We start from the raw sequence: 24,030 nt of genomic DNA, 5'->3' as shown, positions 1-24,030 counted from the left end.
CTGAGCTGCTGTTTCATCTTTAAGAGCTGCTGCCTCCTCGCCGGACTTGTTCTCCTCTTCTTCTCCTAATGACACCATTTCTGCTTCATATTAAATTCAATAAAGATGCTGACATGTATCTGTAGCAACAACATCATTGAATCTAGAACAACTGGAGCCAAACCAGTGGCTCTGCTGGGATCACTGGTGAGCCAACACTTCCTTGTTGATGCAGATTTCAGGGCTTCCTTTTGCTCCTCCGTTATAACTGTTCTCTCTTCTCAACACATGATGACACAAAGGAATCAGCAGTGACAAAGATGATGCTGAAGAGAAGCACACACTTCACACATATAACAGAGCAGTGCAGTTACACACACCTCTGCTCGACATCAGGCCTCAAACAAAGACACAAAACACTAACTTGACTCTAAACAGAAGAAACGAGCAGCTGTTTCTGTTCTGTGCTTATTTATATTTGACACACATGCTTCTCTTTGTGCAAACACACATCGCACTATAAGGGTAACCTCGCACACAATGATTGGACAGCACAGTGATGATGCTGGGAGATCCTATACGCAGCAACACAGAAACACTGAGAACTTTAAACAATGATGGAAAGTGTTATAAATGACTTGTTGGCCTCTGATCTGTCACAAACAGCTGAAACGTGTCTCTCATGAGTCACATGAAGGTTTTTGACAGAAAGGACAAAAAGTAGCTGCAGTCAGTTTGTGTCATTTTTATATTTATTCATCTGGGAGAAAAATCTGAGGGACATTAAAATGTGTTTTCAACAGAGACAAGAACATGAATATAACAGAACAGGTAAATGAACATGTTTCAAGTAAACAGCTGGACTGATCAGGTCCAAACACAGAGTGATAAACTTGTCAAACAGCTGTCATATCTTTATATAGAAGCTCTTTATAAATGCTGCTCACTGCAGTCTGTTTACTAATAATGTCAAAGTGTTAGAAACACAGAAACATCAGAATGGTCTTTGTTCACAGAAACCTGTCTGGGATCCTTTGTTGTTCTTTTGATGCAGAGTTACATTATAAATATAAAGAGTTATTTCAGAGTCTCATCAGTTTTCCTGCATGTCTTTATTTAACACATCAGCAGGGCTGAAGCTCTCATGTTAAACACACACTGATCTATGGACACGTTCATGTGTTTCTAACAGAACCAGGCTGTTATCAGCCTGCACTAACATTATGTCACACACACTGAATGTAACAGTGACAGTTTACATCATCACACAATCAGCTGTGATTGTTTCACTGTCATCAAACGAGTCAACAGGAAGTAGAATCAATAGAAACCAATCATTTCCTGACAGCATGTCTGATGGAAATAAGTGCAGATTATGTATGAAGTCTAACTGCACACAGTAACTGTGTTACAATAAGGACTTAACAGCGCCCTCTGCTGGAGTGTTTCAGTACTGCGTTAACTAGAATACACCACCTCCTCCTCACACCACCTGCTACAGCTCTACTCTTCTATGACTACAGTCATCCACAGCACTGATGTGAGGTCACATGGTTCATATGTAAGGAGCACAGCTGACCTCAGGTCAGTTTAATGACTGTGAGCAGCAGCTGTGTTATTGTCACTGTGACAGGGAGACACTCTCAGACACAGCGCTCATGTCAGCTTGTTCTCATGCAGGAGGATCAGGAGCTCCATGTTTGTCTTTCTGTTTGAATCATGATGTGTTTGTGCCATCAGAGTCTGTCATGAGTACTCAGGGTTTCACAGCAGCTCTTCTGGATGCTGACGAGGACTCCAACCTCATGTTTCACCTCTCTGAGCTTCTGATGTCTGTGAACACTCGTGTTTCTTCTCTGGGCTCATCTGGACAAAAACACCTTTCTGTGTTTGGCTGCAGCCTCATTCTGACTGACAGGAAGTGTGTTATCCATGAGCTGCACTTCTGTGAGGAAGTTTCCTGCTGTGTTTCCTGTCTGTGGACAAACACGAGTGTTCCAGCTGAGGACTTGGTTCCTTCCACCTGTCCATACAGGACATCACGCTGTCTGCAGCTCTGTAAATGCAGCTCCAGGTCCTTCCACGTGCTGCTCTGTATTTGTGCAGTTTGTAGTGTGTCCTGGGAAACGTAGCACACATGGTGTTCTTCTGCTGTTTCCTCCTTTCACTGAGTGTGAAACACTGACGCTGTGCTGTTGTTCACAGAGGGGAGCTGATTCTAGCTGCAGCTGGACTCTGTCATCTAACTGAATGTGTTGGTGCTGATCACGGGGCTCTGAGGGGGGAGCAGCAGGAGGACTCTGGATGCTGACGTCAGTGTATCTGTGGAAGCTCCCACAGCGTGTCTGTCATTCAATATTGTGCTGTATATTGTATCTATGCAAAGATGAACAGACTGTGTGTTCACTGGTCTCTGTGCTGCAGCTCTGATGTCATCATCACTCCCTCCTCCACCCTCAGCAGTCCCAGCATGCTGCTGTGGTGCACCCCACCCTCACTCTACACCTGAGCCACAGACCACACCCTCCACCTCAATATACACCACAGTTTTCTCTGCTGTGGAAATGAGATCAGGAGGAAATCATCATTATTATTATTTAATAAACGCTCACATTAATGTGGGCTTATTTGTTTCATATTAGAAACATTAGTTGAGTGTTTTTAGTATAAAATGGTCAAAGTCCCTCTTTTTGCTCCTCCCCTCACCTGTGGATGGGCGGTGCTGTTACCGTGGTGACAGCTTGGATGTGTTTCAGTCCTGCCTGGTTATCACTGCAGGAATCTTTCACATTTATTACAGGTAATAACTCTGATTTTTCTGTGTATTATGAACCAAATGTATCCTGATACACACAGAGATGGATGAGCAGAGGTTGTTTTTGCAGTTTATGTAGTTACTATGGACTTAATGGATACATATTATTAAAATTAGGGCTATAACAGTTGTATTGATGTATAGCAACTTGAAATGCTCCCACAAATGGCTCCACAGCATGTAAAAATATAACAAAAGCTCTGGCGGACTTGGTTCTGTGGTCAGTCTTAAAGGGTGAAGTTAAACTCTGTAATCTTCACTGTGTCACAGAGTTCAGTGAGTCCCGTTATTCACAGTATCAATCAGATCATCAGAGAACAGCTGATCAGCAATCAGTGGTGCCAACAGCGCCTCCTGTGGTGAGAGGATGCAATAATGCAATGTAGCATTTTTCCACTCAACACTTGCAGTCATGGAAACTGTCTGTTGGATCTGTGTGACGTTGCTTTCTTGGTTAGAGTTCCTCACAAATGTCCAGATGATTCTTCTAATGAGGCGTCGACCATGTTTGCAGCTCTTTGGAAGAAAACGTCGCCCTTTGCCATCCTTACTTTTCTTTGACTTCTTCAAATGCAGCTGAACTCCAGCTGGTATTTTCTTGGACTTTGCAGCTGTTTCTGGTCATCAGTTCATTCCTGCAAACCTCTGAAGCTGAACAACAATGATGCTGCATTGCTGGCTGATCCCAAAAGGTTGATTCTGTTCATCTGGACGTTTTCAGAAACGTTTGCTCACTGATCAGGTGACTTCTTCAGTCTCAGCTGACTGCAGCTTTACAAGCTTACAAACAGCACATTTGCACAATGACTGAAAGCAGCAGCACCTGATATATATGATACTAATATAATACATATACATATATAATCCATACTAATGATGAAGGAACTGAGCTCACAGTCCATTGTTCATTCAGTGAACTACTCAGTTTATTTTGGGCCTCAGAAATGCTCACTCTGTTTGTACATCACTGTCAGCAATAGACTCATTCTGCTGTGTGGACAGGAACACATGTGACATCACTTCCTGTTTGTTTGTGACTGAAGAAGTTTACAAGGAATCATTTAGAAGAGTTTCAAACATCAACTGATTGAATCCATGAATCTGAAAACGTGTTTGTGAGTGAAAGAGACAGACATGTACAGACTGAACTATCTGTTCAACAGTCAGAGTGTTTCTGTAACAGGAGACACTCTTTACACTCCACTCAGCACAGGGACACTGAGGCACCAGGAGACAAGAACCTAAACCCAGGATAAAGAGTTTGAGTGAATGTGGTGTTGAAGGTGAGGAAGTGGATCAGAGTGTTAGAGGAGACTCTGTAGAAGGACAGAGTGCCAGCAGGACAGTCCACATACACTGCTGCTCTGTTAGAGACAGAGGAGGAGGAGGAGGAGATGGATGTTACTCTGTTATTGTGACAGACATAACGAGGACCATCATGAGAGCAGTACAGACTCCAGGACTGATCATTGTATCCAAACACACAGTCATCACTGTCTCCTTTCCTTCTGATGCTTCTGTAACTCACTGATATATAAACGCCTCCTCTCCACTCGACCTCCCAGTAACAGCGACCAGTCAGACCATTTCTACACAGCAGCTGATAAAAACCATCAAATCTGTCTGGATGATGAGGATATGACTGAACCTCCTCCACACATGTCACCTTCCTGTTGTTGTCAGACAGTTGGAGCTTTGTGTTCACTGTGTTTGTGTCGATTGTGAGTTGACAGGAATCTGATGGAGAGAACAAACACAATCCAGCTGCAGTTATTGATCCATCATCTGTTCATTGATTGACACTTTGATGATGACTCCTGACATGATGAAGATGGTTGAATGTGTGCTGCTTTGTTTTCATGAATCCCATTAAAAACACACTTACACTTCCTCAGACCTGGTCTCAACCATCGGACTCCAGCAGGCTCCACCCTGAAAGGAGGAGGGGGGTCAGAGCAGCACAGTCAGCATGCACACATGGACATTACATGGCTCTCACACACACACTGTTACACACTGAGCTCAAAGCTCGGCTCCACTGTTTTATTCAAAGAAATCTACATTTATTTATCAGCACATTTAAAAACAGCTTGAGCCAAAGTGCTGCACAGAGTAGAGAGAAAATAGGAAACATACACAGTAATGACTATAAAGACTGGTCAGGATTGAAAGCTACAGAGTACAAATGTGTTTCCAACCGGCTTTTAAAAATGTCCAGTGTTGGTGACGACCTGATGTGAAGGGCGACTGTTCCAGAGTTTGGCTGCAGCCATCGATAAAGCTCACCTCTGTTTTTACGTCTAGTTCTGGTCAGAAGCTGCTTATCTGCAGACCTGAGGGCTCCACTTGGATTCTTTTGTTAAAGAGAGATAAGATGGAGCCAATCCATTCACAGATTTAAAGACAACCAGATCTGGAAGTGGATTCTACCACGTACTGGTAACCAGTGGAAAAAGCTGGTGATGGGTCGTCTAGCACAGACCCACCGCTGGAACCAGACAATTGATGAGGGAGAGAACTGTGACAGCGCCGTTCCTTCACTTGACCTCAGTCGCTCTCGTCTGCTCCCTCGTAACACTGCTCTTTATTGAGCTTACATGAATATGCACAAGTTCATTATGACGTCTTACACAGGTATGAACAAAGAGTACCAGTCTGTGCATAGTGTGTGTGTGTGTGTGTGTGTGTGTGTGTGTGTGTGTGTGTGTGTGTGTGTGTGTGTGTGTGTGTGTGTCTGTGTGTGTGTGTGTGTGTGTCTGTGTGTGTGTGTGTGTGTGTGTGTGTGTGTGTGTGTTCCAGATGTGACCCTGTGACCCCAAAGCTGGTGCTAAGAGTCCAGCGGTCCCCCTAACAAAGGGCTCTTATACTTAACCAGACACAGAGTAGGTGTCCTCCTACACCAGGGGTCTCAAACTCGCGGCCCGCGGGCCAATTGCGGCCCGCAGGACGATAGTTTTTGGCCCCACCTTAATATGAAAATGTAATGTTAGTTTGATAATGTATGACACTTTACAGTGTTGTGGGCGGAGCTGAATTAACCCACCAATCAGGGTGGGATATGGATCTCAGGGGACACCAGCCGGGCTTGATGCAAGCAGGGAAACATTTCTCAATGAGTCAAAGTTCCAGCAGCGTTGCCCTGGAGTGTTTCTTTCTTTCCTGTGCCTGGCTGGCTTCCTCCTTTCTATTGGGCAAACGCCGACATTCGTGTATACTCAGTCGCTCTTGATGAGACCACAGACATCACCGACACTGCCCAGCTCCCAATGTATGTCCGTGGTGTTGATGACAGTTTTGAAGTGATGGAGGAGCTGCTCACAGTAATTCCAATGCATGGCCAGACCACCGCTCAGCAGATATTTACAAGCTGTGTGATGCCATTGAGAATGTTGGTTTGCCATGGAAGAGGTTTGTTGGAATAACAACAGATGGAGCGCCATCAATGACAGGGAGGAAACATGGACTGGTGGCACAAAACAAACTGGAAGAGGAAGGCGTGGAGGAGGCCATTGCTCTGCACTGCATCATCCATCAGCAGGTCCTTTGCAGCAAATGCCTGAAGTTTGACAATGTGATGTCTATTGTTGTGAAATGCATCAACCAAATCAGATCCAGGGGCTTAAAGCACCGAAGGTTCTGTGCTTTTTTAGAGGAAATGGAGTCAGAATATGGGGATGTGCTCGACTTCACTGAGGTACGTTGGCTCAGCAGGGGAAATGTATTAAAGAGACTTTTTGAGTTGAGAGCAGAAGTGAAGCCTTCATGGAGAAGGATGGAGTTAGTGTTCCTGTGCTAACTGATCCCAAATGGCTCATGGACTCAGCTTTTCTTGTTGATATGACACATGAGCTTAATGTACTGAACAAGACGTTACAAGGCCAGGGGCAACTTGTCAGTGCTGCCTATGACAACGTGAGAGCATTCTCCACAAAACTGGCGCTCTGGAAAGCTCAGCTCTCTCAGACAAACCTTTGCCATTTCCCAGCATGCAAGGCACTCGTGGATGCAGGCACACCATTCAGTGCTGACGAGTATGTTGATGTCATTTTGAGGCTACAGGAGGAATTTGATCACAGATTTGCTGACTTCAAGACACACAGAGCCACCTTTCATATTTTTGCGGACCCCTTCTCCTTTGATGTGCAAGATGCCCCTTCTGTGCTTCAAATGGAGCTCATTGAGCTGCAGTGCAACTCTGAACTCAAAGCAAAGTTCAGGGAGGTGAGTGGAAAAGCAGACAAGCTTGGACAATTTTTGAGAGACTTGAGCCCTAGTTTCCCTCGGCTTTCCCGAATGTTCAAGCGGACCATGTGCCTTTTTGGTAGCACATACTTGTGCCAAAAGCTCTTCTCCACTTTGAACTTCAATAAGTCCAAGTACAGGTCCAGACTTACGGATGATCATCTTCAAGACATACTGAGGGTCGCAACTGCTTCCTCCCTCAGGCCAAATCTGGCTCGGCTATGCGAGAGGAAACGCTGCCAGGTCTCTAGCAGCAAGGAGTAGGCAAGAGAAGCCATGTTCAGAAGAACAGTTCATTTTCTACAGTGTTCCATTCATGTTCAGAAGAAGGTTATAGAACTGTTAATACAGACATTTCAATCTAAACACAGCAGATATAGAAGACTGAAAAAAACAAGTTCACTGACTAAAAATATCTTATTATTATTTTATTTATGTATTACAGATTGATTTATTTTCTTATTAATTCTTAATTTGTTTATTTATTTTTCATATTTTGTGTTAAAAAATAAAAATAAAGAGATTTGAGAAGATTGGAATTTTTTAACCATGTCTTTCTTGTGGAAAACCTAATGCGGCCCAGCCTCACCCAGACTCTGCCTGCAGCGGCCCCCAGCTAAATTGAGTTTGAGACCTCTGTCCTACACCATAAATCAGTAAGAGAGGGTACGACCTCTCTCATGGCCCCAAGTGGTGTGTGCATGCCAGAGCACTCTGGAAGGCACACAGAGTCTTTACAGACTACTAAGGATCGAACCTCTATCATCATCCAATCGATTATAAAACTAAGCATGTATGAGTAAATATTTTTAAGCATATCCCATATGGAAAAGACTAAAAACTTATATGATGAAAGTCATACTCACGAAAGTGGCCACTTTCTCATTACTTTCATATATTGTTTTAGTAAGTATCGAAAACATACAAGTTTCATTATATAATTTTTCAAGGGATCTTATATCTGTTTTCACTCTTGTATGCTTTTCATACAAGTTTCACACAAGACAGATACAAACTTTATAAGATTTATATATCTTTTCCATATGGGAAATGACAATCAACAATATAAAGCTTACAGCTGGTTTTAATAACAACATTTATTTGTTTCTCAAATGAGAAAGAGCTATCGAGAAACACTCCTAAATCTTGAGTTCTTAACGTTTCCAGTGGGCCAAATTCAACATTATCTGCTAATGCTAAATAGGCTGCCGTTATTAACTAATGCTAATTGGATGTGAATTAGCATTATGCACTAATGCTAACACTTACTTTTTAACAATGTGAGTAGCTAATGCTAACACTATTTCCCTTAACTTTATAACAATGTGAACGGCTAATGCTAACACTCTTTTCCCTAGCAATACAACATCTGAGCTGCTAATGCTGAGTAGGTCGCCATTAGCACCTACGTCTAATTTAAGGCAAATACGCATTAGAACCTAATGCTCATATCGTTTTCCTTTGCTTTATAACAATGTGAGCAGCTACTGCTAAATAGCATTAGCTAATAACAGCAGTCTAATTTCATGTAAGTTAGACTCATTTGCATTATAACGATGTGAGGAGTTAATGCTAAGTATGCTGCCATTAGCAGCTAATTCTAATTAGGGGTGAATAATTATTACCAGCTAATGCTAATATCGTTTTCTCTTCCCTTTTAACAATGTGAGCAGCTAGTGCTGGGTAGGCTGGTGCTAGCAGCTAATACTAAAGCTAAAGCTAATTTGATGTGAATTAGCATTACATTAGTGAGGAGTTAATGCTAAGTAGACTTCCATTACAGGTAATGCTAATTTTAGGTATTTAGGAATTGGCAGCTAATGCTAATACCATATTTTCTTGCATTATAACAATGTGACCAGCTAATGCTAAGTAGGTTGCCGTTATTAGCTAATACTAATTTGAGGTGAATTAGCATTATCCGCTTATGCTAACAATGTTTTTTCTTACTTTTTAACAATATGAGTAGCTAATCTGAACATTTTTTTAAATTTAATTTCAACTTTTCCCCTGCAATGTGAAGAGGTAATGCTAAATAGCACGCCATTAGTGGCTAATTCTAATTTTAGATGAAAAAGTATTAAAAGCTAATGCTAATACCATATTTTCTTGATTTATATCAATATCAGTAGCTAATGCTAGGTATGTAGCCATCATTAGCTAATGCTAATTTAGGTGAATTAGCATCATCCGCTTATGCTAACAATGTGTTTTTTTACTTTTTAACAATACGCCATTAGTGGCCAATTCTAATGTTAGATGAGAAAGCATTAACAGCTAATGCTCATACTGTTTGCTTTGTAAGAATGACAGCAGCTAATGATACGAAGTCTACCGTTGTTAACTAATGTTAATTTGATGTGAATTAGCATTATCCGATAATGGTAACTCTTTTCCCCTGCATTACAACGACGTCAGGAGTTAATGCTAAGTAGGCTGCCATTAGGGGCTAACTCTAATTAGGGGTGAACAATTATTAGCAGCTAATGCTAATACCGTTTTCTCTTTCCTTATAACAACTTGAGCAGCTAATGCTAATTTGATGTGAATTAGCATTATATTAGTGAGCAGTTATTGCTAAGTAGGCTACCATTAGCAGCTAAAGCTAATTTGAGGTGAATAAGCATTAGTAGCTAATGCTAATACCCTTTTCTCTTGTGTTATAATGATGTGAAACGTTAATATTGTTCTCAAACAACAGAATGAGAATGAAATATTGATTCTAACAGGGCCCATAAACAGTATTAGCTTAGCAGCATTAGCTTATCAGAGTTTTCATCATGGTCACATAAATCCTTAGCAGAGCAAAGTGGCCTACTTAGCAATAGCTGCTCAAGTTGTAGAAAGCAAGGGAAAACAGTAATAGCATTAGCTGCTAAATGTGCACTTGAGAACAAATTTATTGTTAATTCAGCTGTGAATGTAGAGTTTGTCATTATTTAAGCTTCCATTTCCAAATGTTAGCTGCTCCTGTCTGCCTCTTTGTCACAAACACAGACTGAAATGATTCACAGCCTTGTTTCATCCTTCTGTCACTGTGGACATACAGCATGGGAAACATACACATGGCTGACACTTTATTAGGTACACAGGTATCTATCTCAGGTACACCTGTGACCTAAATGTTCCTGCAACCAGACTCCTTGGAGACCCCTACATAAATATCCATGAACTATCCAGCTAGACTAGTGTGTCTGTCCCTGAAAATATTCCTGCATGTGTGATTGTTCATGTCTCATCTGCAGGAAACAAACAGGAAGTGAGTGAAGGACACAGGAAATGTTTCCAGCTCTTCCTCCTCTATCAGACATTCTCTCCATACCTGAGAGTGTCCAGTCTCCAGCCTGGATCCTTCAGTCCAGCCGACAGCAGCTTTATTCCTGAGGGACCTGGATGATTGTAGCTCAGGTCCAGCTCTCTCAGATGGGAGGGGTTGGAGCTCAGAGCTGAGGCCAGAGAAGTACAGCCTTCGTCTGTGATCAGACAGCCTGACAGACTGCAGACACACAAAACAACAATCAATCTGTCAACAATCGTTTTCTCTTTGTCACAATAACATCTATCCATCCATACATCCATTCAATGTAACTTTATTTATAAGTGACAATACCCAACAGACAACAACAGTCATCTGAAGCTGTTTAACAGTGTAAGGTAACCGCCTCCACTGTGAGCAGCACTTGGTGATGGTGGGAAGAAGAACTCCCTTTGACACAAAGATCCTCCCAGTGAAAACAGGCTCCAGGAGGAGCATCTACCATGACTGGTTGCAGGGTGAGGGGAAAGAGAAGAACATGAACATCAAGAATGCAGCGAGTGGTAAAATAATAATAATAATAATGGATTGGATTTATATAGCGCTTTTCAAGGCACCCAAAGCGCTTTACAGACTAGCAGCCACTGCATGGCCTCGAGTACGTATGTGGTGCGTTCAAAGAGCATCAGCATAGACATGGTGGGTTCAACAATATAGGACATAACAATTTCTATGGCGAAAATACTATCAATGAATGAGCCATAACATTTTAGCCATGTAAACATGTTATCAGTGGGCTTTCCAACAACTTGCATTGATCATTAAAGGATAAAATACGTGAGTCGAGGTCACTACGAGCCATGCGAGGGTCAAACATGGCAGAGAACCTTCCAGCAGCATCTTGGTTTATAATCCGCCTTTGGATCATCAGTTTAGGAGATGAAGGATCCAAGTAAAATAACAAGTTAAAAAATATGCAGCTATGGTCACTCACATGGACATCCTCCACACATACATCATGTATATTTAAACCCAGGGAGAAAACAAGATCAAGTGTGTGACCCTTTGTATGTGTGGGGCCAGAAACATGCTGCCTAAAGTTAAAAGACTCAGTGACAGTGATGAGCTCAGCAGCAGTGTTACAGGATGCTTCATCAATATGACGGCTCAAATCTCCCAACCTTCTCCAATGAAATGATGGATGTCAGAAGGTCATTAAATTCAGTTAGAAAGACCCCATCAGGTAGAATAAAATACAATAACTGGTTTTTAGAGAACTGACCATCATCTGTGATTCAAATGCAGAAAAGGAGTCCGAGGTCATCAGACTGCACGTGAATCTGTCCTGGTAAACAACAGCGAGTCCTCCACCACGTCCTAAAAGACGCGGAGTTCAGATGACGGAGCAGCCAGCCGGGCAGATTTCATTCAAGTGGACATAATCAATGTTCCCTCTAAGCTGCGCACGGGCGCAATCCGCTGACACGCTCTCTGCACACAGAGTATCTGCATTGCGCACAAAAAGATATCTAACAGGCTGTGAGGCTCCTGAACTCTCTGCCCCCCTCTCACGGACAATAACCATATCCAACTTCTTAATAGCAATGAACTGGTCTGCATTGGTGCATCATATCTTTATTCTCTTCCCCCTCCTGCCCCCCCCCCTCCTTCTTAAATAGATAACTATCATATCTGATATCATATCTCACAGTACAATAATATTGAATGGGTTGCATTGTTGTACTTTGTCATGTTTCTCAGGTCTTTGTCTGATTTTCTACGAACATTACTTGTCATGTTCTCATGTTGTTGCTAAGGATTGTCTTATTGCATTGGAGTCACACTGGGTTAAATATGTACACTTGGGTTTTAAGGGGTATTTATTATTTTCTTCTTTTTTTTGGGTTGTATGGAAGCCCCAAACGCAATTTCATTGTTCTTGACAATGACAATAAATAAATAAATACTAAATACTAAATACTAACCTGAATTGAAATTAAAATAAATACGTTAACAATTCTGCTTTGCAGTGTTAGTCAGTGACTGGCTGCTCCAGTATTTAGAACGATGCCGCCTTATCCCATAGTCCAGCCAATGATTCACATTCGTATATACGCAGCTAATCAACGTCGCTGACGGGCTATGACAGCGTCCTCATGTGCCGACACCGGTGTTTTGGTTGATGTAGAGTGAAGCCACGTTAATGACAACGTGATCCAGTGATCCAAGGGACCGCTCAGGGAGTTTGTGTGTTCGCTCAGACACATGAAACATTAGAGGGAACATTGGACATAATTCTTATTTTGCTGCCACGTCTCAGTCAGACACATGAAATCTAGAGACTCTTTAATAAAGAGATCGCTTAGAATAAATGATTTGTTTGTTATGGAGCGAACGTTAAGCGGGGCCAACCGAGTTGATGACGGTCGATCTGCAAAATCAACAGCTGACTGCAGCGGCACTTGAAATAAAGACAATGCAGACCTGTGGACCTGCTGGGCAGGGCAGCGACTCCAGAGCTGGGGGAAGCAATGATCGATGAGCAGACATAGCTGTTATCAATAAAAACAGTGAACGTTTGACGGACACACCGTGAGAAAAACTGCTTCTGAGCCACAGAGCCCAGGTCCCAGTCACCGGCGTAACATATTAACTAAATGTCAGGAGAGGAAGTGGACGCAGGCACCAGGATTCTCCCCACAGCCAAGAAGCTAGCCTCTGGTAGCTTCTCAGTTTCACCTGGACGTCGGCCCTCGTTCCCCTTTTCCATCTCTTGAGGGTGAAAGTCCTGCGGGTTGTGAAGAGTAGCACACCAGGGGAGGAAGAGTTTTTCTGTTCAGCTGTTACAGTAGCTCTCCACTGAATCTTTGATGTTAAACCCTTTAAGACCTACCATAGAACCAAGTCTGCCAGAGCTTATCTTTAGATTTTTACATGCTGTAGTGCAGACCTTCCCAAACTGTGGTGCCCGCCCCCTAGGGGGGGGCGCAGAGCCATGGCAGGGGGGGCGCGGTATGAAAAGGGAGGGGAACAAAACGCTTGAACACTGCTAGCACGGCGCCCACAGAAACGCAAAGCAGGAGATGAAGCATCGCTGAATATGTTTCCAAACCAACTTCATTCTAAGCCAAAGACTAGAAAATATGGTGAAGCAAATCTGCCCTTTGGTTTCACCTGCACAGGTGCTGAGGTAGGTCCCTGCGTCGGGAGCAGCGCTGGGCTCTTCCAATCATGGACAAACAGGATCCCACATTCTTAATTTTTAGTTCACAAACACTTGTTGTAGTGACTAACTACTCCTGACATTTTGGAGACGTTTGCTCTTTATAGAGTAAAGTTACAGCGGGATACAAATAACATCAGGCTGATCCTGCCACGATTTGTTCCCTCGATTCAAATCACAGACAAACAGGATCCCACAGCTGTTTATGTTTTTGAACCCATTTTGCAAAGAGAGGCATTTTTTGAAAATGTATTGACAGCAATGTTGATTAGTATTACAGAAGAAGAAAAAACAACTACCCGTGACGCCTTTGTAAATGGAGGGACAGTAACTGCGTGTGAAACCTGCAGATACTCAGAGTAACAGTATTTTGTCTCTGTCTGCCATTCTGCAATTCATCTCACATAAACAATAACGTGACGTGAAAAAAGGCGCAACCTTGCCAGATGAACTCTGTATTCCTCGTCCGCAAAAAAGGAGTTTTAAAAAAATCTCAGTTTTTGGTGATTTGAAACACTGTTTGGATGAAACAGCTGCGTTTTCAAAAATACCAGTGTAGGTGCGGACGTAGCGTAAAAGATTTAGTAGTTTATTTTCTTACTACCTGTAATTTATTGCAGATTACTTGTATTTGCTTAATTGTTTACTAAATGTTTGAGGTGTGAAATAAACCGCAATGGAGCAAAATATGGGCGTGTGTGGTTGGAGGATGTGTTAGTGCGTGTGCGTGCTGTTCACGCGCCGGGGGGGAGGCGAACGTTTTTTGTGTAAAACAAAGGGGGGCCCAGCAAAAAAAGTTTGGGAACCACTGCTGTAGTGCCATTTTGGGGAGCAGTTCAAGTTGCTATACATCAATACAACCGTTATAGCCCAAATTTTTATAATATGTATGCATTCAGTCCATAGTAACTACATATACATATATACATATACAGCAAAAAGTGCAATAAACTAGAACAAATTGAAAATTGTTTTGTTTTGTATTTTTACATATATTTGTAGTTAGAGAAATTTAAGAGGTTTATCCCTCAAAACGGAAGAACTAAAAAAGTTGCACAAAATAGTTTCCAACCACAGGAAATGTAATTTGAGTGTATCCATAGTTGTATTTTTGAGATACACCAAATTGTATATACTGCATGAAAAACTAAAATAAATACTACCATGTGAATTTGCAAGAAAAACTTCAGTGCATCAAAATAAACTATTTCCAACTGTGTAATTTGAGTTCTAAGCCTCCCAGAAACTATACTGAAAGGGTAAACTCAAACATGACTTTTAAAAACACCAGTGTAGGCTTCAAGGTAAAAAAAACCAAACAAACAAACAAACAACTAGAATTTTCGCAAAAACGACGTCACTTCAGGTTTCGGGCAGGTAATGGCGGACATACGATAGTTTGGGCTGACATCTATTCCAACGTAGGAAGTGCTATGAACATCTGATCGGATTGGCAAAGCGTGTTTCTGGAATATTACTTTTTTGTTGCTGCAAGTGCTTTTCATGCAACTTTTGCAAAGCTATGTGTGGAAGGAAACGGTGACCTAGGATAAGCTGGATACATAAGATGTAAGTACAACTCCGGTTTCACATGCAAAAATAAAAATTATTGCACTAGCTTGTGTGGTTGCCGATCTACAGGCATTTAAAAATAGTTACGCAAAACTGAGCGTTCCCACTCTGACCGGCCTTAAAGGGTTAACAGTATCTCCCAATCATAATTTAAAGCAGCAGAAATTAAGTCAGAACTCAAAAGAGCAAAAATGACATTACAAAAAATGATTGACGACAGTGAAAAACTACATTGTTGCCTCCAGCAAGCTGCAGCGGCGGCAAAGCCAAACACAGGCGCCATCTTGTTTGACAGAAGAACGTAGCACACAGCAGCTACAAGCATAGAGTGCACCACTATTGTTCAAATGGAAGAAATAGAAAACACTCAATAAATCCTTCCACAGCTGAAACTAATGTAGACAATGTCAGGGGAGGAAGTCAAACTGAACTTATGACACCAAGCACGATAACTACCAAAATAATGCAGGAAAAGTAAACTAAGAAACCCTAAAGCAACTAAACAGAGCAGCTAGCAATAAACAAGAAGTGTAAACTATAAAAACATAGAAGCTAAATGCTAACATGGCTAACACTATCATCACTGTATGTAGCCCGACTCTTCTCACAGCAACATACAACTGTCATGGCTAGACATCTCACTGATTGGCTCATGTTAGCTTGTGAAAATATAACGTCCCAGCAGTACTAGCTGTTTTATATACTGTTTAAAATAAGCGAAATGTGCTTATAATGTGTAAATAAAGGCTGAAGCAGCTAGCACTGTTAGCATCAGCACCAAGCCCTGTTACATTTGTACACTGTTAGAGCAATGGCTCCAATCTACAGCCTTTAAAATAATGATTAAAATGCTGTGATTGCAGCCATTCCCCAACTCTCTGTGAATGGTTCTCATGGCTATTGATCAGTGGGCTTTGATCAGTGGGCTTTGATCAGTGGGCTTTGATCAATGGTCATGAGAATTTGCATAATTATGATTAAGGAACTGACCTCCCAGCCCATTGTTCCTTCAGTGGGCTGGTTTCAGTCATTATGCAAATGTACTGTTTATAAGATTGAAACCTGCAGTCAGCCGAGATTGAAGAAGTCACCTGGATGATGATGAAACATTTCTCCCACAAAACGCTACGTCCAGATGAACAGAATCAACTTTTGGAGATTTACTTACCTGGATGATTATTGGTTATTGGTAACTTTATTGTCCCTAATGGGAAATTGATTTGCAGTATGTCCGTACAAACAAACAAACAGGCAACCAACACATCACATACACACTCCAAAATAATATAATATAATATAAGCCTGAGAAAACAACCTAGATTTTTCATCAAAAAAGTACAATGTGCAATGGCAACAACACATATGGTTCAGTGTTATTAACTATGATAATAGCAGTAGGTACAAAAGACAATCTATGTCTCTTTGTCTTCACTGCAGGCACTTTATAACGACGACCTGATGGAAGCAGTTGAAAATCATTAAAGAGAGGATGATCTGAACACAACATGACAGAGGTCGCCTTCCTCAGCACATGCCTGTTATAAAAGTCCACAAGCTGGACCTGAGACCTCCCTGAAATCTTACCAGCCACTTTAACCAGGTTGTTAAGTCTGGTCTTATTATTCAGAGACATATTACCGTACCAAGCAATGATACAGAAAGTTAAAACAGATTCAATAAAACTTTTATAAAAAACGAGTCATCATTGCAGATGAAACATTAAAACGTCTCAACCTCCTTAAAAAGTCTTTGTTGAACCTTTTTCACTGTAGCAGCAAGATGTGACTCAAAGCACAGAGCTTTATCAAGAACAACCCCCAAATACTTATAACTGTCCACCAGTTCAATGGCTGCACATTTACCACTGTTAGCGCAGGATGAGGGGATGTCTCCCTGAAGTCAATAACCATGTCCTTGGTTTTCAAGGTGCTGATCATTAAGAAGGACTGATCACACCACGAAACAAACTCATCCACAACAGGCCCATGGGAATCCTCTTCACCATGAAGGAGGCTTACAATGACTGTGTCATCTGCGTATTTAATGAAATGCCTGTTGGCCTGTGTACTGCGACAGTCATTAGTGTACAAAATATACAGTAGAGGAGAAAGACAACAACCTTACGGTGAGCCAGTGGAAGAGTTCAGCTGTTTGGAAAAACAGCCGTTTACTTTCACACACTGAGATCTGTCAGTTTAAAAGTTTAAAACCCAACCAACGAGATTAAGATCAAGTGTAAACTGGTTAAGAAGTTTATCAGCTAAAAGATGTGGCTGGATAGTATTAAAAGCTGAAGAAAAATCAATAAATAAGAGCTGAGCATGAGCTTTGGCGCCATCAAGCTGGCGATAAAGGAAGTTCAACAGAGTGACCACTGCATCATCAACACGTCTACGAGGCCTGTATGCAAATTGTAGAGGGTCTATAAGCTTCTCTACTTGCTAACTGAGAGTCTGAACTAAAACCAGGAAGACTTATCTTATTACAGTCACTGTAACAGTGACCAGTCATGTGTTTCATGCCTGCCCAGGCCACCCTTAAGTTATTGCTACCCATCTCCGCCTCTACCTTATCCTTGTATTTTACTTTGGCTTTTTTAATTTCTGATCTGATCTCCTTCCTAATTTCTCTGACTTTCAAGATATTCCCTTCAATAAAAGCTTTTTTCCTTTCATGAATCAGCCTCATAAGACCTTTTGAAGACCATGGTTTGTTATTAGGAAAAAAATGGAGATGGTGTCAGTCGCATTCTTAGGATTCGCTTTAGGGTGGATGTAAACAATGGTGACGTTGATCTGTGGGAATTCCCTCGGCAGATAAAACGGCCTCAAAGACACAGAGAGGAGCTCAATGTCAGGCAGACACACTTGTCTACGAACGGTCACATTTTTACACCATTTCTGATTTATATACAAACACACTCCTCCTTGAGATTTCTGGGTAGCTCCGGGGTCTCGATCCAAACGTATGGGAAACCCGAAGCCATTTAGTTCCAGAGAACAATCAGGGTCAGAGTCCTTGAGCCAAGTCTCTGTGAATGCCATTAGACATGTATCCCTGTAGCCACGCAAGTGTGCGACATTCAAATGCAGTTTATCCAATTTACTCCTCAGAGACTGCACATTAGCCAGGATTATTGATGGTAAAGGAATGACTCCAAACAACCGTCAGGATTGCCAATAAAATCATGCGAAATAAAAAACCCATCTTCGTTAAAAGAAGTTCCACAAAGCACAAGCCGATGCTATAGAATTTCCTCAGGCAAAAAAATATATATATAAAGGAATAAAAGAATGAAATAAAATAAGTTAAAACACTGACACTGACAGAGAGAGACAACCTGCTGGTCGCCACAAGAGCAGCGCCCCTCTTTCTAGTCTAGTCTAGACTGAGAATGCATCAAGACCACTCACTCACCCTTCCCTCCTGCCTCTCAGCTGCTGAAACTCACAGTTTGTTACCACGGAAGAGTCACTCCTTCATCTGAGATGAAGCCTGATAGTCTGACTGATGCAATATAACATTCAGTCTACACTTTGTTTTTGTGCAAAGATGATAAAGAGGAAATACTAATAACATAAACAAAAATAAATGTCCAATTTAGAAATCTTATTCTTTTTTGCTCTATAAAATAGTTGTTTTTATTTTTCAGTCACTCATCGTAGCAGTAGGATTTACATGAAAATAAAAACAAATTAAGTTTGAGAGAAAAAGTACATTTTTGGCACTCTCTGGGCAACTGACTCAGAGACTCAAATGATTAAAAAAAAACCCGATTCATTTTGGTGAGTGACTCATTTAAACTCGATTCGGTAAAAAGAATCAAATTTACCATCACTAATACAAATCCCTTTGGAGAAAACAGCTTTAAAATATGTATTGTTAAATTCCAGATGTTTCTTTGCAAGGAAAACTCAGACACTGAAACAATACCACCAGTAACCTCCTACATATGGAAATGTGGTGTCATTAAAGACATAATAATTTCATTAATACCCAATATCCAGCAAAATATGTAATTTGAACATTTTGTTCCTAACGAAATCAAATGTATATATTGTAGAAGATTAGCCAAATTCATGTAAAATGGCCAGTACATGAATTAAAAAAATAAATAAATAAACAAAATCGTATGACTGTGACAAATTTTACACAGTAATTCAGTCTAATAATCCACTCAAATATAAATATAAGTTTAGCTAAAAGCTCTATAGATAAGTCAATCAATAATATAATTCACATTTTAAATGATCATATGTGTTAACGTTTGAATCCTGACCTGAGAGTTTCCACTGCACACTGTGAACTCTTTAGTCCAGCAGACAGAAGCTTCACTCCTGAATCCTGCAGGTCAGAGTTACTCAGGTCCAGCTCTCTCAGACTGGAGGACTGGGAGCTGAGGACTGAGCACAGAGCTTCACAGCTTCTCTCTGACAGGTTACAGCCACCCAGTCTGAAAAACAAAAGATAATCTATAATACTTATGTAAAGTTTGTTATTATATTACATGCCATCTTTTTATTTTTGATGAAACCTTAACATACTAAGATACAACATCATATGGATGAACTTGAATAAAATGTTTTTTTTTAATTATATCTTTATTTGGATTGGACAAGAAAAAACCATCTGCATAGCAGTATATGAATAACATGGGAACAAAGTCCTTCCAGGTTTTAGATTAAGTCCAGGAGAGCAAATGATAAACAAAGTGATCAGCGGGTGCATATTAACCTCCACTAGCTATTACTAGGACAGTTGCTCGCATGCTCTCCCAAAGGAGATATATAGAACACATTACATGGAACTATAAACACAAACTGGGAGGGGTGCCCATGCTGCAATCATTGTGAAGAAATAAGTAAATAAACAAGCAATGGTAATAGAAGTAAATGTAAAAAACAAACAAACAAAAAACAACCAAGTAATAGTGAGATCAAGTGAAGTCAGCCCTCGTGGGGGTGATGAATTGGATCCAATTGTTCCAAATTTGGTAGAATTTGGCTTTTTGATTTCTTAACAGATATGTAAGTTTTTCCATCCTAAATATCTCTAAAATGATCCCAAACCAGTCGTCTAGGGTAGGCTGGGCTGGGCTTAACCATCTTCTAGTAATTGTTTTTTTACTTGCCACCAAGAGTAATTGCACCAACTTAATCTCACTCCTACATTCCAGAAAGGGGACCAAACCCATGTATAAAACCTTAAAATCTAAAGGTATTTGAACGTTAAAGACTGCACTTAAGGAGACCTGAACGTTTTTTAACTTGGGACAGTCCCAAAAGACATGAAAATGGTTAGCAACAGTCGAGCCGCATTGTCTCCAGCATTGCATATAAGCCCCTTTGTACCTCTCCTGATATGGAGTCTTGAAGTACCTAATAATATTCTTCCAGCCATGTTCCTTCCAGCTCATAGAACTGGACGTGGACCACTGGCAGTACAAAACATTTTCCCACTCCCCCACAGAAATAGCAATCCCTGATTCCCTTTCCCATTTATCCTTAGTGTATAAAGTATTATCCTTGCTGGCACTAGAGAGGGCTTTGTATAGTTTAGAAATAGATTTAGTAGGGGTCATGGTTGTGGCATTTTTCAGGATGAGGAAAAAATGCGACTCAGCATCATTGAAGTCGGACAGTTTGCATTCATGATCAATATATGATCTCAGCTGTAAGTTTCTATGAAAGTTGTATTTTGTCAGGTTGTGATCGTCCCGTAAGGCCTCAAATCTGAGCACAATATTTCTATGAGTAAGAGAGAGGAATGTCGTAAGGCCATAGGATATCCATGCTTCAAAGTTAGAGTCGTGTCTGTTTGGAATAAAATCCGAGTCGAAAGCAACCCACCTGAAGATTTTTAGCATTTTGTGTATCCCACAGATGTTGATTACCTTCTGCCAAACTTGGAGGGTGTGGGTTAACCAGGGGTTCCCCAGCTTTTCCAGCCGGCACATTAGACCCTTATCTGCCATTACAGCTTGTAGGGGGAATCGGTCCAACAGGCTGGACTCCAGTTCCTTCCACCTAGCCGTGTATGTTTTGTTACACCAATATAAGAGGGGGGTTATTTGAGCGACATAATAGTAATTCCTGAGGCAGGGGAGACCCAGTCCTTCCTTTTCCTTGGGGAGCTGGAGGGTAGCATATTTAATCCTTGGCTTTCGGCCGTGCCAGATAAATCTGGAGATCCATTTGTCCCACTCAATAAATTGGTAATCGCTCACTTCTATTGGCAAGTTTCTAAAAAGATAAAGCAGTCTGGGGAGCGTGTCCATCTTGATTGCGGTTACCCGGGAGCTGAGACGCATAAAGGGGACCAGATTCCATCTGTGCAAATCAGCTTTTATACTTGCAGATATTGGCTCGTAGTTTGCCTGAAAGAGCAGCGAGAGGTCCGCAGTCAAATATATTCCCAGGTACTTAATTTTCTCATTATCCCGATTTACTGTAAATTTGAGTAGAGATGTGTAATATTCTCCTAATGTTGTCAGTTGTTTGTCTATAGTGAATGAAACCAGTCTGATCTAAATCAATGAGGTCAGGTAAAAACTTCTCCAGTCTACGAGCAAGAATAGAAGTAAATAGTTTGTAATCCAAGTTAAGGACACTGATTGGTCGATAGTTTCCACATTCTCGTTTATCTTTCCCCTCTTTTGGGATAATTGAAATAGTTGCCTCCCTCCAGGAGGGTGGGATTTCTCCCTCCTGTAGGATGTAGTTAAATGACTTCAGCAATGTGGGGACTAGATCTGCCCTCAGGGTGCGATACCACTGAGAACTGAACCCGTCCGGCCCAACTGCCTTACCTGGTTTTAATCTGGAAAAAGCATTAATTTCTTCCACTAAAATGGGATGTGTTAGAAGCTCATTTTTGAGAGACGGGAGTGAAGGTAATTCTAGAGAGCTAAGAAAGGCATCAGTACAATTCTCCTCTGTAGCATTGGGCTGTGAGTACAGCTCCCTAAAGAAGGTCTCAAAACATTTCTGAATGTCTTCTAATTTTGATTCCAGAATATTAGTCTTGGGGTCCTTGATTTGGTATATCGTACTTTCCTCTAGTTGTTTGCGTTATTTATGTGCCAGATATTTTGCAGATTTCCCTCCTGTCTCATAGTATTTTTGCCTCAAAAAAGTTAAGTTATTTTGGGCCTCCTGGGTGTAAATATCATTAATTTCATCCTGTATTTTCCTGATATCCTGCTTCAGAGTAGGATTTGCGGTGTTTATGTCTTCCTATTCTTTCAACTTTAAATTTGCCTGTAGTTCTGCTAATTTTTGCCCTTTGATTCTCTTTAAGTGGGAGGCGATAGAAATTAATGTACCTCTCATTACCGCTTTGAGCGTATCCCAAAGAATAGCTGGAGATACCTCTCCTGTGTCATTAACATCTAGAAATTCTTTAATGTCTACCTTTAATTTGGAAACTATGGCAGGATCATTAAGGTGCGATAACAATTTCCACAGTGTGGTACATTTTTTCCTAGCCACCTGCAAAGATAGAGAGATAGGACTGTGGTCAGATAGATCTCTTGTTAATATGTCACAGTCTTTGACCCTAAACCTATCAACTTTAAACATAAAAAAGTAGTCCAGCCTTGCATACACTTTAAAGGAACCAGAGTAATGAGTGAAATTTCTGGTAGATGCGTAGCGGTCCCTCCATACATCTATTATCCCCATCTCTACCATATAGGAATTGACTTTTCTAGTAAGTGCTGTTACCTGGTTGGTTGGGGAGGAGGAGTCTAGTTTAGGGTCAAGTCTAAAGTTAAAACCCCCCCACAGACAACTATCCCCTGAGAATCCACCAATAAATCAAACCTATTCCTATAGAATAGCCAATCGCTCCCGGGGGGAGCATAAACATTTAAAATTGTGATTTCAGACCCCTCTATCCATTCTGTTATTCTAACCAATCTGCCTTCCTCGTCACAGAGTTCTTAGATATGTTCATAGTTAAGTGTACCAGAGATAAGTGTAGCCACACCCCTCTTGTGTTTGGACTTAACGGAAGAGGAGAATACATATTTAAAACCCTTTCTTTTCAATCTCAAGTGATCTACTTGGTTCATGTGTGTCTCCTGAAGTAATGCAATCTGGGCCTTCTCCTTCCTTAGTTTGGACAGTATCTTATTCATCTTAATCACGTTCAGAACCCCGTTAACATTAAAAGAGATTACTTTCACTGACTCACTTCCCATAAAGATATATTAAGTTACCACAGCGCATAAACTCAATAGCAGCAGGCAACCCCCTCTTAAAACAGTAACAAGTGAAAAAAGTTAGGAATGAACTGAAAACATTTGAACATAACTGGAGCTTGAAAGCTCCTAAGCTGGCTTCTGACAGTGGAGCACTTCCACTGACACCCTCACAACTTGAAGGGAAACCCCTTATTACTCCCTGAGTTAGGGGGCTTTCCACTGCGACGTCACTCACAGCACGAGAAGCCCCACCCATTTTAGCTCGACAGTAACCATATTTCACCATGTTGTCCATAGCTAATACATAACATTAAATTCGTTCTCTTCACGTCTGTATACTTGCAGCTTCTCTCTATATCCCGCAGCTCCTCGGATCTGACGCGGACGCCGACCACCAACTCCCCGCCACAGCGGGCATCTTTGTAGTTTTTCTCTGGGGGTTGCCGGTGGTGTAATCACCTTTACCGGCAGGCCCCGACTCGCCAGGTCAGCCGTTGCCTCCTCCACCGTGTTGTAGGTTTTCACTCCTCCTTCGAAAAAAACCTTAAGGCGCGCTGAGTAGAGGGTCCTAAACCGTACATTCTTCTCTTTTAGGACCTTTCGTGCCTCTGCATACTCCTTCCTCATAGCCATGATCTCAGGGGGGTAATCGTGGTCGAGGTTGATCTTGCTGGAATTCAGCATAAAACCTTTCTTTTGCCAAGCGAGCCTCAGCACTTCTTCTTTAACCGTGAAGC

General features: G+C 41.4%; 2 protein-coding genes across 2 annotated transcripts in view; both read right to left on the bottom strand.

Moving 5' to 3' along the window:
- The window catches only part of LOC112432719 (uncharacterized), a 99,748-nt gene that overhangs the window by 54,715 nt on the left and 21,003 nt on the right, over positions 1-24,030 (bottom strand). The window lies entirely within an intron of this gene.
- Positions 10,143-24,030, bottom strand: part of LOC112432846 (protein NLRC3) — a 154,899-nt gene continuing 141,011 nt past the window's right edge. Inside the window, exons 8-9 of the mRNA XM_076881286.1 lie at positions 19,367-19,540; positions 10,143-10,532 (exon numbers count right to left, since the gene is read on the bottom strand). Coding sequence (XP_076737401.1) covers positions 10,340-10,532; positions 19,367-19,540 — 367 coding nt within the window. The 3' untranslated portion in view covers positions 10,143-10,339. The remainder of the gene's footprint in view (positions 10,533-19,366; positions 19,541-24,030) is intronic.

This window comes from Maylandia zebra, unplaced genomic scaffold (genome assembly GCF_041146795.1).
Source record: "Maylandia zebra isolate NMK-2024a unplaced genomic scaffold, Mzebra_GT3a scaffold11, whole genome shotgun sequence".
Lineage (NCBI taxonomy): Eukaryota > Metazoa > Chordata > Actinopteri > Cichliformes > Cichlidae > Maylandia > Maylandia zebra.
Note: the sequence above shows the minus strand (reverse complement) of the source record. Positions and strands in the feature narration are given on the sequence as shown.